The 17,835-nt window shown below is 51.0% G+C and overlaps 2 protein-coding genes across 2 annotated transcripts in view; both read left to right on the forward strand.

The window, feature by feature from the left end:
• MTRF1 (mitochondrial translation release factor 1) overlaps positions 1 to 5,449 on the forward strand; it is a 40,183-nt gene extending 34,734 nt beyond the window's left edge. The window contains exons 9-10 of the mRNA XM_039911196.1: positions 1,761 to 1,859; positions 5,017 to 5,449. Of these exons, the coding sequence (XP_039767130.1) occupies positions 1,761 to 1,859; positions 5,017 to 5,136 (219 nt within the window). The 3' untranslated portion in view covers positions 5,137 to 5,449. The remainder of the gene's footprint in view (positions 1 to 1,760; positions 1,860 to 5,016) is intronic.
• Positions 5,450 to 13,041: 7,592 nt separating this feature from the next.
• Positions 13,042 to 16,648, forward strand: KBTBD7 (kelch repeat and BTB domain containing 7). The gene has a single exon (XM_001508272.5). It carries the CDS (start codon positions 13,206 to 13,208, stop codon positions 15,222 to 15,224), a length of 2,019 nt encoding a protein of 672 aa, XP_001508322.2. The 5' UTR covers positions 13,042 to 13,205; the 3' UTR covers positions 15,225 to 16,648.
• The last annotated feature ends 1,187 nt before the right edge of the window (positions 16,649 to 17,835 follow it).

Genomic DNA, 17,835 nt, shown 5'->3' on the forward strand with positions numbered 1-17,835 from the left:
GCTGAGCTTTAAGTAGGGATTTGAAGAGGGGAAGAGAATTAGATTGTCGGAGGTGAGGAGGGAGGGCGTTCCAGGACCGCGGGAGGACGTGGGCCAGGGGTCGACGGCGGGAGAACGGGGGACGGTGAGGAGGTGGGCAGCAGAGGAGCGGAGCCTACGGGGTGGGCAGTAGAAAGAGAGAAGGGAGGAGAGGTAGGAAGGGGCAAGGTGATGGAGAGCCTTGAAGCCTAGAGTGAGGAGTTTTTGTTTGGAGTGGAGGTTGATAGGCAACCACTGGAGGTGTTTAAGAAGGGGAGTGACATGCCCAGAACGTTTCTGCAGGAAGATGAGCCGGGCAGCGGAGTGGGCAGTCGTAATCCCCATTTTAAATTACCTACTCACATATTTCAGCCTGAGATACTTATGCTACTACCTCTTGTAGCCTAGTTTTTTCTCTTTCTCCCATTGTTTGTATCCTTTTTATCCACCTGTCTTTCCTTTTAAATTGTGAGCAAGGACCTTGGATCATCTATTATACTCCCCCAGGTGCTTAGGACAGTGATTTGCACTTAGTTAATGATTGATTGATTGATGTTTCAGATTAGCCTGGGGGAGGTTCCTGTCAGAAACATTCCTAGTGGGTTTAGGGATTTAAGGCAATGATTCCCCTTGGGTAGGATGAGAAATTCCCCTTGGGAAGTTCTGCCTTTAAGTCTCTTTCTGTTCACCACCTCTCCCTATGGGCACTGTGCAGTGGCAGGTCTCAAAATAGAGGTGGTGCTGCAAGTGACTTGACCTTAGGCAAGTCACTTAACTTCTCTGTGCCTCAGTGACATCTGTAAAATGGGGATTGAGACCGAGCCCCACGTGGGATAACCTGATGACCTCGTATCTATCCCAGCGCTTAGAACAGTGCTTGGCAGAGAGTAAGCGCTTAACAAATACTATTATTATTATTATTATCTAGCACTGCTGCCTCCTCAAATCCAACAGTGACTTGCCCTCACTTCAGAGCCTTATTTATTGAAGGCAAATCTCCACGAGGCCTTCCCTGAGCCCTCCTTTCCTGTACTCCCACTCCCTTCTGCATCACCCTGACTTGCTCCCTTTATTCATCCCCCCATCTCAGTCCACAACCCTTATGTACATAGCTGCCATTTATTTATTTATAATAATGTCTGTCTTCCCCTCTACACTGTAAGCTCAATTGGGCAAGGAATGTCTCTGCTTATTGTTATAGTGAACTCCCAAATATTTAGTACAGTGCTCTGCATACAGTAAATGCTCAATAAATATGATTGACTGACCACCCCCTAGACCTCTCTGACTGGTCCCAGGCCCCTGCCCAGGTGCTTTCCAAGCAATGGCAGCTCTCCAAGAAGGACAGGGCCTCAGGCAGCCCAGACTGTCATCGAGGTGGAGACAGAAAGGGAGAAAGGTAGCAGCTTTTCATCTCTCCTGGAAGGACACCAGATAGCCTCAGCTGTAAGCTTGTTGCGTGCAGGGAAAGTGTCTACCAACTCCTGTTGCTTTGCACTCTCTCAGGTGCTTAGTACAGTGCTGGGCACACAGTAAGCCCTTTCATTCATTCACTCAGTCATATTTATTGAGCACTTACTCTGTGCAAAACACTGTACTAAGTGCTTGGGAGAGGACAGTATAACAGTAAACAGACACATTCCCTGCCTACAAGGAGCCCTCCACAAACACCATTGACTGAATACTGATTTGGGCCATTGAAGTTGCTATGAAATCAGTATTTGCCTTTTGTTGATGCCTAGGTAGGAACCAGAGCCCAGTCAGAGAGAATTCGAACCTATAACTTCACTCAGGACAGAGTCACAGACCATAGGATTTCTTACGACATGCGCAATATCAAGGTAATTTTACTGATTATACCTTAACGTAGTCATCTGCAAAGCAAATGACTGTTTACTGTTGTTGTTTCTTAATGTTACCCAAGAACAGTAAGAAGTCTTGCTAGCTAGAGTTGATCTGAAATCAGTTTGCAGGTTTTGCTGGTCTGAGTTATGACTTTCCAGGTCTTTGTTCTGAAGTTATAAGGAATCATGGTTAGAGCTGATTTTTTTCAAGTGGCTCATTTTGAATGATACATGACCATGCCAGTTTGAAGCAGTGGCTGTGTCTACATATAGCAAGTATATATATATATATAATTAATGAGGTGTACAGCCCCTTGATTCTATTTATGGTGATTATGTTGTTTTGTTTTTGTTTCGTTCTGTTTTGCCCTGCCGTCTGTCTCCCCCGATTAGACTGTGAGCCCGTCATTGGGCAGGTATTGTCTCTATCAGTTGCCAAATTGTACATTCCAAGTGCTTAGTACAGTGCTCTGCACATAGTAAGCGCTCAATAAATACTATTGAATGAATTTATATATATATATAAAATATTGTTTTTTGGTTTATTCCCCAAAATTTTTCAGAGGCATCCCAGCCTCAGATCCCTTCTAATAATAATAATAATAATAATAATGTTGTTATTTGTTAAGGGCTTACTATGTGCAGAGCACTGTTCTAAGTGCTGGGGTAGATACAGGGTAATCAGGTTGTCCCACGTGAGGCTCACAGTTAATCCCCATTTTACAGATGAGATAACTGAGGCACAGAGAAGTTAAGTGACTTGCCCACAGTCACACAGCTGACAAGTGGTAGAGCTGGGATTCGAACCCATGATCTCTGACTCCCAAGCCTGTGCTCTTTCCACTGAGCCACACTGCTTCTCATTAAATGCTTACTATGTGCCAAGCACTGTTCAAAGAACTGGCATAATAATAATAATCTTTCTGTATTTGTTAAATGCTTACTATGTGTTACACTGTTACTTACACTGTTCTAAGCGCTGGGGTATATACAAGATAGGTTGTCCCACATGGGGCTCACAGTCTTAATCCCCATTTTACAGATGAGGTAACTGAGGCCCAGATAAGTGAAGTGATATGCCCAAGGTCACACAGCAGACAAGTGGTGGAGCCGGGATTAAATCCATAACCTTCTGACTCCCAGTCCCATGCTTTATTGACTACGCCATGCTGCTTCTCACTGTGCCATGCTGCTGACTTTGGACAAGTCACTTCACTTCTCTGGGCCTCAGTTCCCTCATCTGCAAAATGGGGATGAAGACTGTGCCCACGTGGGACAACCCAATAGCCTTGTATCTTCCCCAGTGCTTAGAACAGTGCTTGGCACGTAGTAAGTGCTTAACAAATACCGTTATCATTATTATTATTATGGGTGCTCCTTGACACCAGGGAGGAGACTCAGGGCTACTGGGGGATTCTGGGCGGCTCCTTCCCCCCTGCCTCCCCCTTACCCCTTCCCGGGGGAGAATAAGTGCATGGGGATGGGATCTTTTTTTTTTAATTGTATATGTTAAGTGCTTACTATGTGGTAATAATGAGAATAATAATTATGGCATTTGCTAAGCACTTACTATGGGCCAAACACTGTTCTAAACTCTGGGGTCAACACAAGGTCATCAGGTTGTCCCACGTGGGGCCTACAGTCTTAGTCCTCATTCTACAGATGAGAGAATTGAGGGCCAGAAAAGTGAAGTGACTTGCCCAAGGTCACACAGCAGGCAAGTGGCGGAGTCTGGATTAGAACCCATGTCCTCTGACTCCCAAGCCCATGCTCTTTCCTCCTGAGCCATGCTGCTAGGCGTAGATACAAGTTAATCAGTTGGACACAATCCCTGGCCATATGGGGCTCACAGAACTAGGACAGAGTAGAATTTAATCCCCATTTTCCAGATGAGGTAACTGCGGCACAGAGAAGTTAAGTGAGTTGCCCAAGGTCACACAGCAGACAATAAAGTAGCAGAGCCAGAATTAGAACCCATGACCTCTGACTCTCAAGCCTGTGCTCTTGCCACTAGGCCATAATTCTGAGATATTGATGGGAGCAGAGCCCCAAGGAGCAGGCAACAACTTTGGCATGAACTCCTTGGTTTTCTTGAGCTCCATTTTGCCAATTGCAAGCAATAAAGTAATCTCAAAATCTCCACATGCTAGCGGGATCACCTGAGCTGTCATTAAGATGTGCAATTCAGGCAGATTCTGTGAAAATTTCTCCGTCTATTTGTATCATAATTCAAAGATAATAATTTATCTCCAGGAGGATCCCCTTTCACTTGGTGTGACACTATTAACGGTGCATTCTGAGCCTTTTCTTGGAGGCTACACAGATGCTGAGCATTAGTGGCAACAGTATGTTCAGCTGTTCTGACAAAATGCCTAGAATCTTAAGCTAAAGACCCTCCACGAGAGTCACAGAACTATGGATATCAAAAGTTTGGAGCCCAACTACTTCTGAATAGAATGGGAAATGGAAAGGTGGGAAAATGGAGTAGGGAGATGGCAGGTTGAGGCAAGAGTAATAGCCTGGGCTCTGTGGCAGAAAAATGCAAACCCCAAACTCAGAGCTTCTAGGAACCCCCACCCACCACCACCGGCCACCCCCCCAGCAACACTCCAGCTCCTTACCCCTGCCCCTCCACCTTTAAAAGAAAGAGGGAATGTGGGAATGTGCCCATTTAACTGAAAAGCTTTCTTAGCATCACAGTTTTGCGGAAATCTTTCAATATCCTGTCCTACTTTCATCCCTTCCCCATCAATTCCTCCAGTGTGAACAGGGTGTTCATCTGACATGTCAGCTTGGTGGTTGAGTAGTTTGGAATCGGGGCTAATGTACTGTGTCTGATCTTACCTTTTTTGCCTACATTTATGAGAGTGGGTCTAAATGATCACTCGGCCTGAATTGGTCCACAAAATTATTTTGCTACTTTGTCAAAATGAAAAGGTTGCCCAAAGTAGACTGGACTGGGCAGAATTAGGTTCAGAATTTAGTGCATTTTTGGCCAACCACCTGCTAACCTGCTTTTATAAATAGCCTTCCTTTTTTTTCCCCTTAGAGAGTAGTAGGTCCAATGTTCAGCACAAACCTTCATATCTTTTAGGGTTTTTTAATCCAGGTAGTGTGTCTTTTCATACTTAATGCTTTGTTTTTATTTTGCCAGGAGTTTCTAGGTGGTGAGAGGCCTCTGGACATGCTAATCCAAAATCTGCTGCTCTCAGCAAATGAAGAAGCAGTTGTCGAACTTTTGGATAACTTCAAATCATGCCAGGAGAGCAGCTGAATGGATTTAGTATCAAATAGAAGCCTGCTGGAGTCTTAGCCAGGTCAAAATGAAATAATTGGAGAAATGTGGTTGAAAGCATCCAAATTATTTTCATTAAAAAAACCACCAACAACAACAAAAACCCCCACAACAATTTATTTGGAAAATATTTCCTACCTGCAGGTCATTTGGTCTTTGCATTTATTCATCTGTAACTTGTCTTGATTCCCCCCTCTACTCCCCACCCTCCTCCTCTATCTCAAGATTCTCTGAGATCTGGGAGGGCATACTTATAAAGTACTCTGAGATTAACATCTGAGAGTTTATTTTAGTTCTGTGTTTTATTCTATTTCTAAAATGAGGCCCCCAGCCTAAGCATCTATTGAGCACTTACTGTGTACCCAGCATTATACTAAGCACTTCAGGAAATATAACATGACACAGTTGATTCATTCATTCATTCAATAGTATTTATTGAGCGCTTACTATGTGTACTAAGCACTTGGAATGTACAATTCGGCAACAGATAGAGACAATCCCTGCCCATTGATGGGCTAACAGTCTAATCGGGGGAGACAGACAAAAACAATAGCAATAAATAGAATCAAAGGGATGGACATCTCATTAACAAAATAAATAGGGTAATAAAAATATATACAAATGAGCAGACGAGCACAGTGCTGAGGGGAGGGGAAGAGAGGGGGGAGGAGCAGAGGGAAAGGGGGGGAAAGGGGGCTTAGCTGAGGGGAGGTGAAGGGAGGGCAGAGAGGCAGCAGAGGGAAAAGGGGAAGCTCAGTCTGGGAAGGCCTCTTGGAGGAGGTGAGCTCTCAGTAGGGCTTTGAAGAGGGGAAGAGAGTTTGGCGGAGGTGAGGAGGGAGGGCATTCCAGGACAGCGGGAGAACGTGGGCCAGGGGTCGACGGGATAGGCGAGAACGGGGGACGGTGAGGAGGTGGGTGACAGAGGAGCGGAGCCTACAGGGTTGGCAGTAGAAAGAGAGAAGGGAGGAGAGGTAGGAGGGGGCAAGGTGATGGAGAGCCTCGAAGCCTAGAGTGAGAGGTTTTTGTTTCGTGCGGAGGTTGATAGGCAACCACTGGAGGTTTTTAAGAAGGAGTGTGACATGCCCAGAGCGTTTATGCAGGAAGATGATCCGGGCAGTGGAATGAAGCATAGACCGGAGCGGGGAGAGACAGGAGGAAGGGAGATCAGAGAGAAGGCTGACAAAGTAATCCAGCCGGGATATTATGAGAATCTGTATCAGTAAGATAGCCGTTTGGGTGGAGAGGAAAGGGCAGATCTTGGCGATATTATAAAGGTGAGACCGGCAGATCTTGGTGACAGATTGGATGTGTGGGGTGAATGAGAGCCGAGTCAAGGATGACACCAAGGTTGCGGGCTTGAGAGATGGGAAGGATGGTCATACCATCCACAGTGATAGGGAAGTCAGGAGAGGACAGGGCTTGGGAGGAAAGATAAGGAGCTTAGTATTGGACATGTTGATTGTGAGCAGGGGATGTACCTACCTACTCTATTGTATTGCACTCTGAAAAGTGGTTAGTACAGTCCTCTGAACGCAGTAAGCACTCAATAAATACCATTGGTGATGATGATGCTGTCATCATCATCATCATTTGTGTTCCTGACCAAATGGATCTAATAATAATGATGGTATTTGTTAAGCGCTTACTATGTGCAGAGCACTGTTCTAAGCGCTGGGGTAGACACAGGGGAATCAGGTTGTCCCATGTGGGGCTCACAGACTTCATCCCCATTTTACAGATGAGGTAAGTGAGGCACAGAGAAGTGAAGCGACTTGTCCACAGTCACACAGCTGGCAAGTGGCAGAGCCGGGATTTGAACTCATGACCTCTGACTCCAAAGCCCGGGCTCTTTCCACTGAGCCACGCTTGGATCTCTCAGTCCTGCAGTGGGAGACAGATAAGAGAGTGGCCTAATATTAACCAATATCAAACATTTAGAGATTCTTGGAGTAGGGTGGTCTAATCCTACTAGGATGGATGGATGCCACCCACCCATCTTTCTGTAGAATCCCTCTGTTCCCGGAAATAATCTGTGACCTCAGAAGATCTGTCTCATCTGGTGCCCACTGGATTGATTCCATGAACTGTGTCCTTCAAGTGGGAGTTACAAAGCATGCAGAAGTCATGATTCCTACCCTGAAGGAGTTTGAAATCTTGTTAAAATTAGGCCAACCATACACAGCCAGGAAAAACAATACAGGATTAAAAAGTTGTATGGAGATATACCCAACTGAAGAAATTGTGTAATTGCCATAGATTTACACTTTGAGACAGATTCTGATGTAAAGTACTGGAACAAATACCACTGCAGTCTGAGAAAAGTGTAAATGAACCTTAGGGAGGGAACTGGTAGCAAACATCCTGAAAAATCAATAATGTGGTCTCAGGCACACCCACCTCTTTACCCTGGCTCCCAGCAGCAGGACAGAAAGGCCTGATTCTCTTACCTAGGAACACAGGCACACAATTTAAAAATAAATAAATGTTCTTAAAGAAAAAACAAGTCCCGTTGAAACTAGAGTTCTCTAATGAAAATGTATTGATCTGACAATGCCTTAATTACCATTCACTGCATAACTTGGCTATAGTATTTGAAGACTTTTTTTCTGGTACTTGTCAAGCATATACTATGCTGGGGTGTATACAAGCAAATCAGGTTGGAGCAGTCCATGTCTCACATGGGGTTCCCAGTCTTAATCCCCATTTTACAGAAGAGGTAACTGAGGCACAGGGAGGTTATGTGTATCGCCCAAGGCCACACAGCAGACAGATGGCAGAGACAGGATTAGAACACATGACCTTCTGACTCCCAGGCCTGTGCTGTATCCATTATGCCCTGGGGTATTTATTTTTATTATTTATATAGGTTATGACATATATATATATGAAGTAGTGAAAATGCAAATCTGATTTGGGGATCATTGCAAATTTAAAAAGAAATATTTTTAGTTATATCAAAACCAAAGCTCATGCTGTAGTACCAATAAAGAGTCAGAGCCACAACAATTTGAGACAAAATTGTTAACTTGCATTATAGTACTCTTTTTATGTAGTTTGGGTTAGTTCATTACTGAATTGCAACCTAACAGTGATTTTTTTACACCGTAAGTAGTTTTTAAGTATTCCTAGGAAATCTAAATTTGAAGATTTAAAAAAAGGAATATTTGTATTAAACTTCTTTCTAAATCGGGCAGGGTCTTATGAGCTCGTTCTGGGCAGGGAACGGGTCTGCTGATTATTTTGTATTGTACTCTCCCAAGCACTTAGTACAGTGCTTCGCATGTAGTTAGTGCTCAATAAATTCCATTGATGGATTGATTGGTTAATAAAACTGTGATGAGAGGAAAAATAGTTGAAGAAGAGGTCCGAATTTTTATAGGAATGATCAACTGTCTGGCCCAAAACATCATATGTGTTGAATTTTAAAAGTCTGTAATTCAGTATACATAATAATAATGTTGGGATTTGTTAAGTGCTTACTATGTGTCGAGCACTGTTCTAAGCGCTGGGGTAGATACAGGGTAATCAGATTGTCCCACGTGAGGCTCACAGTCTTCATCCCCATATTTTACAGTTGAGGTAACTGAGGCACAGAGAAATTAAGTGACTTGTCCAAAGTCACACAGCTGACAAGCGGTGGACCCAGGATTTGAACCCATGACCTCTGACTCCCCAGCGGGTGTTCTTTCCACTGAGCCACGCTGCTTCTCTTAAATTACAAGGATACATGAGGCCAGTCCTTAGTCAAATATATAGAAGTGGGGAATAAATTGAAGAGACTTTGTGATTTTTTTGTTATGAAACATTCGCCAGCTGGAGGAAGAAGATGGAAATTAGTTTCCATGCTCATGAGGTTAGCCAAGAATCTGGATTCACACTAATGCTCTTGAAAGCGGTCACCAAAACTCACATCCAGATCCAAGAGGGAACCTAAGTTGTTCTGAGTAGCCAGCTCCCCTGCCAAGTGTCAGGGGGTTATTGCTCTATATTCCCTTTTGGTCTGACCACTTAGACCTGGCATCACCACATAGTTCACACTTAGACTTTTGTTCTGGATGAGGAAAAGTCAACACTCCCTACTCAGAGCTGTAGTCGTGTGTGAATTTCTCCTTCGGTTACACTATGCTGCAGTAGTGACTGGGGGACACTTTTCAATGCCTCTAATTAAGAATTATTGGCCTCTTGAGGTTTCTTCCTCCTTGGATGAGTTCTGTTTTCTTTCAACTCCACTGGACTGATGAGCAATCGATCACACTTACAGAGCTCTGTGTGCAGAACACCGTACTTGGGAGACTACAACAGAATAGAGTTAATAATAATAATGTTGGTATTTGTTAAGCGCTTACTATGTGCCGAGCACTGCTCTAAGCGCTGGGGTAGATACAGGGTAATCAGGTTGTCCCACGTGAGGCTCACAGTTAATCCCCATTTTACAGATGAGGTAACTGAGGCACAGAGAAGTTAAGTGACTTGCCCAGAGTAGACACATTCCCTGCCCACGATGAGTTTAGAGTCTAGTTGATCATAGAGGAAAGGAAAAAGTACTACTCCCTCTCCCTTCTCCGTTGTCAATGCACTTGGATCGGCACCCTTTTAAGTACTTGCTATTTACCGTCCCCTGAGCCCCACAGCACTCATGTACGTACCCATAATTTATTTTAATGTCTGTTTCCCCCACTCGATTGTAGGCTCCTTGCGGGCAAGGAACGTCATATTGGTGCTCTCCCAAGTGCTTAATACAGTGCTCTGCACACAGTAAACAATGAATACCATTGATTGGCAACTTCTAACTGGAACACTGCAGCCCGCAGTGGTGGTGAGTGGTGGCAAAAGAGCACTGTGCAGAACAGGTGGAGGGGGAAGGAGGGCATTTGTTCAGCCTACCACCGTGGGATCAGCTCCCTGGCCCAGGCTGGGTGCTAGCAGACGTCCTGGAGTTTGCCCTGGACAAATACGTGGATGAACTTTTCACAAGTAGGCTGGCTGGTCATGTAATAGTAATGATAATGCTATTGGTTAAGCACTTACTATGTGCCCCGCACTGTTCTAAGCGCTGGGGGAGATAAGTTATCATATTGTCCCAGGTGGAGCTCACAGTCTTAATCCCTATTTTACTGATAACTGAGGCACAGAAAAGATAAGTGACTTGCCCAAAGTCATACAGCTGCCTAGCGGAGCGGAGTAGCGGAGTCGGGATTAGAACCCATGTCCTCTGACTCCCAAGCCCGTGCTCTTTCCACTAAACCCCGGTGCTTTTCAAGCACTTAGTACAGTGCTCTGCACACAGTAAGCGCTCAATAAATATGAATGAATGAATGATCAATGAAAGGATGAAAAAAACCACTTCCAAACCGTACACCCTGTGCATGCATTAAAGGGTGAGCCCAGAGATGATCTGAAAAAAAGTCACTCATGCACTGGCAGTATTTTTTTAAGATTATGCTAATCCCAGTTCAAACAACCATTTGTATTTAGTGAGCACCGTAGGTGTTTGGAAGACTACAGTTAACTCAGTAGACATGATCCCCGCCTTCAAGGAGTTTAACATCCAACAGGGGAGACATTTTATTGGATAGGAGGGAGAAAGAAAAGTGCTTATGTGCTATGCGGGCTTGTGACCATCTAAGCGCTATGAAGTGAAGATGATGTGGAAGTTGGGCTGTAAAGTGGAAAATAAGCAATGGCTCGGTGGGAAGGCTTCCTGATGGAGGTGTGATTTCACACGGCCTCCAAGATGGAGGAGAGCAGAGGACTTGAATTTGAAGGTGAGGGTGTGTACAAGAGGTGGGTGGGGCGAGAAGGCCGAATGAAGCTTAGTGATGCATTTATCTTGAGTGGAAAAGTGCAAACTGGGGTGTGCTCGAGAAAGCGAGCTGGTAAGTAGGAGGGAGTGTAAGGGGGTGTGCCAGTGCTCAGGCAGGAGTTGCCGCTTGATGCAGACAGAGCGAGTCTTGGGCAAAGAAGCCGGGCAGCAGAGTGGAGTGTGGACCGCAAAGGCGGGGAGTGGGAGCCCGTGGGAAGGAGGAGGTCGGCTGATGCAGGAGTCAATCCATACTAAATTTACCCTTCTAGACTGGAAGCTCCTTGTGGACAGGGAACATGTCTACCGACTCACTTGTACTTTCCCAAGCGCTTAGTACAGGGCTCTGCCTGACTACTTGTTTTGTTGTCTGTCTCCCCTGTTTAGACTCTGAGCCCATCATTGGGCAGGGATTGTCTCTATCTGTTGCCTAATTGTACATTCCAAGTGCTTAGTACAGCACATAGTAAGCATTCAATAAATACGATTGAATGAAAGGAAGGGCTTCTGTAGACACCACCGATCAATGGATTGATTGGCCGGATTGGGGAAGCATTGACACGGAGGTAATCCCTGTGCAACTGTGTTGCATATGACCGATTTAAACCTTCCCCATGCGCTCTGGACAGCACCGCCAGTCAATAATAATAACAGTATTTGTTAAGCGCGTACTACATGCCAGGCACTGTTCTCAGCGCTGAGCAAATCGGGTTGGTCACCGTCCCTGACCCGCATGGGGCTCACAGTCTTAATCCCCATTTTACAGATGAGATAACTGAGGCCCAGAGAAGTGAAGTGGATTGCCCAAGGTCACGCAGCAGACAAGTGGCGGAGCCGGGATTACAACCCAAGACCTTCCGGCTCCCAGGCCCGTGCCCTATCCACTACGTCATGACGCTTCCCAGGACGAAGCCCTGATTCTTGGCCGGCCTCAAGTCAAGAAGAGGCCCTTCTGCCCTCCTTCATTCATTCCATCGTATTTCCTGAGCGCTTACTATAATAATGATGGCATTTGTTAAGTGCTTACTATGTGCCAAGCACTGTTCTAAGCAGTGGGGGGAATATGAGATGATCAGGTTGTCCCACATCCCCATTTTATAGATGAGGTAACTGAGGCACAGGGAAGTTGGGGGAAGCAGCGTGGCTCAGTGGAAAGAGCCTGGGCTTCGGAGTCAGAGGTCATGGGTTTGACTCCAGACTCTGCCACTTGTCAGCTGTGTGACTGTGGGCAAGTCACTTAACTTCTCTGTGCCTCAGTTCCCTCATCTATAAAATGGGGGTTAACTGTGAGCCTCACGTGGGACAACCTGATGACCCTGTATCTACCCTAGCGCTTAGAACAGTGATCTGCACATAGTAAGTGCTTAACAAATACCAACATTATTAAGTGACTTGCCCCAAGTCACACAGCTGACAAGTGGCAGAGCTGGGACTTGTCAGCTGTGTGACTGTGGGCAAGTCACTTTACTTCTCTGTGCCTCAGTGACCTCATCTGTCAAATGGGGATGAAGACTGTGAGCCCCACGTGGGACAACCTGATTCCCCTGTGTCTACCCCAGCGCTTAGAACAGTGCTCTGCAATAGTAAGTGCTTAACAAATACCAACATTATTATTATTAGAAGCCGTGACCTCTGACTCCCAAGCCCGGGCTCTTTCCCCTGAGCCACGCTGCTTCCCCTATTCATTCCATCGTATTTATTGAGCGCTTACTATGTGCAGAGCACTGTACTAAGCGCTCGGAATGGACAAATGGGTAACAGAGACAGTCCCTGCCCTTCGACGGGCTTCCAGTCTGTGCGGAGCGCTGTAGTAAGCGCTTGGAATGTGCGATCGGGCAGCAGATGGGGAGCTCGCAGGCTGAACGGGGGAGGGCCGTTCAGCAGGCCGAGCCCGTGGGCCAAGGAACGAAACAGGGCAAGGGGCCGGTCCTGCCCGGCCATCTCGGCGTCGAACTACATTTCCCAGCAGGCCAGGCGGCCGCGGCCGCCTCCCGCCTCCCCCCCTCCCCGCCTCCCCTCCGGGAGCCGGCTCCTTCCCAGCAGGCCTCGCGGGCCCCGGAGGCTTCTGGGCGTTGTAGTTGGGGCCCAGGGAGCGCGGCGGCCGGCGTCGCGGGGGCCTAAGAGAGGGCGAAAGGGGTTGGGCTGGGCGAGCGGCACCGACTCGACCCCGACCCGGACCGCGACCCCGAGCGGCTGTCCGTCCTTCGGCCCCAGTTGAGAGAGAGAGAGAAAGGGAAGGACCGGCGGCATGCAGTCGCGGGAGGAGCCGCCGCGGCCCCGCCGGGTGTCCACCCCGCGGCGGGGGAGGCGTGCGCGGAAGATGGCCGGGCCGTCGGTGTCGTCCTTCTTCTCGGGGCCGGAGGAGCTGGAGGACGCGGGGCACGCCCCGGCCCTGCTGGCCCAGCTGAAGGCCTTCTACGACGCGCGGCTGCTGTGCGACGTGACCATCGAGGTGGCGGCCCCCGCCGGGGCGTCCGGGCCGGGCCGGCTCTTCGCCTGCAACCGCAACGTGCTGGCGGCCGCCTGCCCCTACTTTCGGAGCATGTTCACGGGCGGCCTGTACGAGAGCCAGCAGCCGCGCGTCACCATGCACGACGTGGACGCCGAGTCGCTGGCCCTGCTGCTCGACTACTGCTACACCGGCCGGGTGGCCGTCAGCGAGGCCAACGTGCAGCGGCTCTACGCCGCCGCCGACATGCTGCAGCTGGACTACGTGCGCGAGGCCTGCGCCGCCTTCCTGGCCCGCCGCCTCGACCTGGCCAACTGCGCCGCCATCCTGCGCTTCGCCGACGCCTTCGACCACCCGCGCCTCAGGGCCCGGGCCCTGGCCTTCGTCGCCCGCAACTTCACGCGGCTCAGCCGGGCCGGGGCGGCCGCCGACGGCGCGGCCGAGGAGGCCCCGCCGCTGAGCGAGCTCAGCCTGGCCCAGCTGCAGGAGGTGCTGCGCCTGGACAGCCTGGACGTGGCCGGGGAGCGCACCGTCTGCGCCGTGGCCGTGCAGTGGGTGGAGGCCGACCCCCGCGAGCGGGGCCCCCGCGCCGCCGAGGTCCTCCAGTGCGTCCGCTGGCGCCACTTCGCCGACCGCGACCGGGCCTACCTGGAGGGCCTGCGGGCCAAGCCCTTCGTGCGGAAGCACTGCCCGGGGCTGGTGGAGGGGGCCCTGAGCGCCCGCTACGGGGACCGCCTGCCCCCCGTCCCCCCGGGCCTCGCGCCGGACCCCGCGCCCGACCTCGCCCCGGCCCCCGCCGGCCCGCCTGCCGCCGCCTCGGCTGAGGGCCCCGCCCGCCGCATCGGCATGATGGCCAAGGAGATGGTCGTCTTCTTCGGCCACCCCAAGGACCCCTTCCTCTGCTACGACCCCTACTCGGGGGACATCTACACCATGCCCTCCCCCTTGACCGGCCTGGCCCAGAACAAGGCCATCACCTCCCTGGCCGTCTGCGTCTCCCCGGACAACGACATCTACCTGGCCGCCCAGCCCAAGAAGCAGCTGTGGGTCTACGACCCGGTCCAGAACAGCTGGCAGCAGTTGGCCGACCGCCTGCTCTGCCGGGAGGGCATGGACCTGGCCTACCTCGACGGCCACGTCTACATCCTGGGGGGCAGGAACCCCGTGACCGGGGTCAAGCTGAAGGAGGTGGAGTGTTACAGCGTCCAGAGGAACCAGTGGGTCCTGGTGGCCCCCGTGCCCTACTCCTTCTACTCCTTCGAGCTCATCATGGTCCATGGCCACCTCTACGCCGTCAGCAACAAGCGGATGCTCTGCTACGACCCCAGCCGCAACCGGTGGCTCAACTGCGCCTCGCTGAAGCGCAGCGACTTCCAGGAGGCCTGCGTCTACAACGAGGAGATCTACTGCATCTGCGACATCCCGGTCGTGAAGGTCTACAACCCGGCCCGCGGGGAGTGGAGGCGCGTCAGCGACATCCCGCTCGACGCCGAGACCCACAACTACCAGATCGTCTGCCACGGCCAGAAGCTGCTGCTCGTCACGTCCACCACCCTGCAGTGGAAGAAGAACCGGGTGACGGTGCACGAATACGATGCCGCGGCCGACCGCTGGCTGAACGTCGGGACCATGCTGGGCCTGCTGCATTACGACTCCGGCTTCATCTGCCTCTCAGCTCGGGTCTACCCTTCCCGCCTCGAGCCGGGCCGGCGCTTCATCGCCGAGGAGGACGACGTGCGGCACGAACTCAGGGCCTACTGGGGCTTGAACGGGTTCAGCGAGCTGGATTCCGAGTCGGGCAGCTCCAGCTCCTTTTAGCCCGATGAAGTCGGCGGGGGGCAGGCAGCGGGCCTCCTCGCTCCTTGGTGGGGGGGCCCTGTCCTGTGGCGGGCCTCTCGACTCCGTGTTGGAGGCTTGCTCTGTGTTGGGCTTCCCTGCTCAGTGGCGGGGTTGGGAGGGTGGGACCTGCCTTGCGGTGGGCCCCTCTACTCTGTGTGGGGGCCCCGTGCTGGAATGGCTTCCCTGCTTCACGTGGGGGCTTTGCCTTCCGGTGGCGGGCCTCTCTGCTGCATGTGGGGGCCTTCCCCTGAAGCGGGCCTCTCTGCTCCATGTAGTGGCCTCCCCTGAGGTGGGCCTCTCTGCTCCATATGGGGGCCCTCCCTTGAGGTGGGCTTCTCTGCTCCATGTGAGAGCCCTCCCCTGACGTGGGCCTCTTTGCTCCATGTGGGGGCCCTCCCCTGAGGTGGGCCTCTTTGCTCCGTGGGGGCCCTCCCCTGAGGCGGGCCTCTCTCCTCCAAGGACTGGCTTCTCCACTTCATCTGGGGGCCTTGCGCTCCGGCGGGCTTCTCTGCTCCATGTAGTGGCCCTCCCCTATGGCGGGCCTCTCTGCTCCATGTAGTGGCCCTCCCCTATGGCGGGCCTCTCTGCTCCATATGGGGGCCCTCCCCTGAGGTGGACCTCTCTGCTCTGTGTGGGGGGTCCCCATGCTGGACTGGCTTCTCCACTTCATGTGGGGGCCTTGCCCTCCGGCGGGCTTCTCTGCTCCATGTGGGAGTCTGGCCCTGGGCGGGCTTCCCCACTTCATGAGGGGGCCATGCAGCCCAACGGCCCTCTCTGCTCCCTGTGGGGGCTCTATCCCTCCGGCAGGCCTTTCTGCTCCATGTGGGGGCTCTGCCCTGGGCGGGCTTCCCCACTTCATGAGGAGGCCTTGCCGTCCAGCAGCCCTCTGTGCTCCCTGTGGGGGCCCTACACCTCCGGCGGGCCTCTCTGCTCCATGCGGGGGCTCTGCCCTGGGCAGGCTTCCCCACTTCACGAGAGGGCCTTGCCGTCCGACGGCCCTCTCTGCTCCCTGTGGGGGCCCTATCCCACTGGCGGGCCTCTCTGCTCCATATTGCGAGGGCCCCTGCCTGCCGGTGGGCATCTCTCGCCTCTTCCTCACACGTAAGCGACCTGAAAGAAACGGTGGCTCAGTTTTATTCGCTGGGGAAATACTGGAGTTCTGATGATTGTGATATTACAAAGTGTAACCGTGACTTGTTGAAGAACATGACGGGGCAGAGAAATGCAATTGATTTAATCATCTACTGTGCTAATAGAGGAGGTCTGGGATTTCCTTTTAATAGTCCGGTGCTATGCAAAAATGATCTCATTGGTAAATTAAAAGGCTCCTAGATTTTTTTAGTATTTAAGCATCGGTAGCACCTGCAAATAAAGTTTGAGGGGTGAATGCGTTTATATTCTAATCTGGTGACTTTAGCCTGCTATTTGAAATTTCCATAAACCGCGTCACTTTTGAAGCGTCGATCTGTGCGGCTTTGTAAGAGACAGCAGACTGGAATAAGGGTCTATTGAGCGGTATTGGAAAGCTGACCTTTTTCTTAGGAATGGTGAAGTTGGTGGATTTTCCAAAATAGTAGTCTCATTTTGGGAAGGCGGGGCGGGGGGGAGGTGGGAGAAGGGTGTTTAGATTTTTGGTCCTTTTTAAGTAAAATACCACATTAGCAGTTTTTAGGGGAGCCCTGGACTGCTGCCACTCCACAATACCAGGGTTCTAAGCCCAACTCGCCCACCTGTCTGCTTTGTGACCTTGGGCGAGTCAGTTCACTTCCCCGGGGCTCTTTCACCTCGTCTGTAAAATGGGGTTTAAGATTTACAAGCCCCTCGTGGCCCATGGACTGTGTCCCACCTGATTATCTTGCATCTACCCCAGCGGTTAGTACGGTCCCTGGCACATAGTAAGCACTTAACAAATAGCATTTCCAAAAAAATCCAACCTGAGGCTAAACTGCTCTGACCTATTTGCTGACCTGCCCCAGGATCCCCTCGCCCCACCTCAATGTTTTGTCCACTGTCCCCCAATCCTCTTATCCTCTCCCACACCACTCGCCTGTTCTGCCCCCCAAACTGCATCTTCCACCTGAACCCAGTTACCCCTGCCACAACCCACTGTCTTCTCGGGAAGCCAGTGACCGGCATGGTGTGTGGGTGCAGTGAAGTGCAGTGCAGTGAGGCCCCGGCCGGTGCTGACTTCCCTTCCTGCCTTCGGCCCGACTTCCCTGCCCCAGGCCCAGCTTGGGGAATGTGGGGATGGGCCGGGCCAGACCAGAACAGGCCAGGCAGGGACCAGCAGCTGTTGGGGGCAGCATCGCCCTGCCCCACTGCAGGGAGTCGTGTCCTTCCCCCTCACCGCCAACCCCCTCAGCCTCGACTCCCCCGGCCCCAGCTGTCCTTATCCAGCCAGGAAGCGAAAACAACCTGCCTAGGCTTTGCATGTCACTGATTCTTTAAAAAAAATACAAAAGGCTGGGGCCGGAGCCGGGGAGGCTGGACACCTGCTCGGAACTGGGAGAGTGGGAAGGGAGGGAGTCGCTTGCAGCGAATGAAGTTCCAGCAAATAAACCTTGCAGCTCTGAGGGACTGGGGATGTTGG

The sequence above is a fragment of the Ornithorhynchus anatinus genome, chromosome 2, assembly GCF_004115215.2.
Source record: "Ornithorhynchus anatinus isolate Pmale09 chromosome 2, mOrnAna1.pri.v4, whole genome shotgun sequence".
Taxonomy (NCBI): Eukaryota; Metazoa; Chordata; class Mammalia; order Monotremata; family Ornithorhynchidae; genus Ornithorhynchus; species Ornithorhynchus anatinus.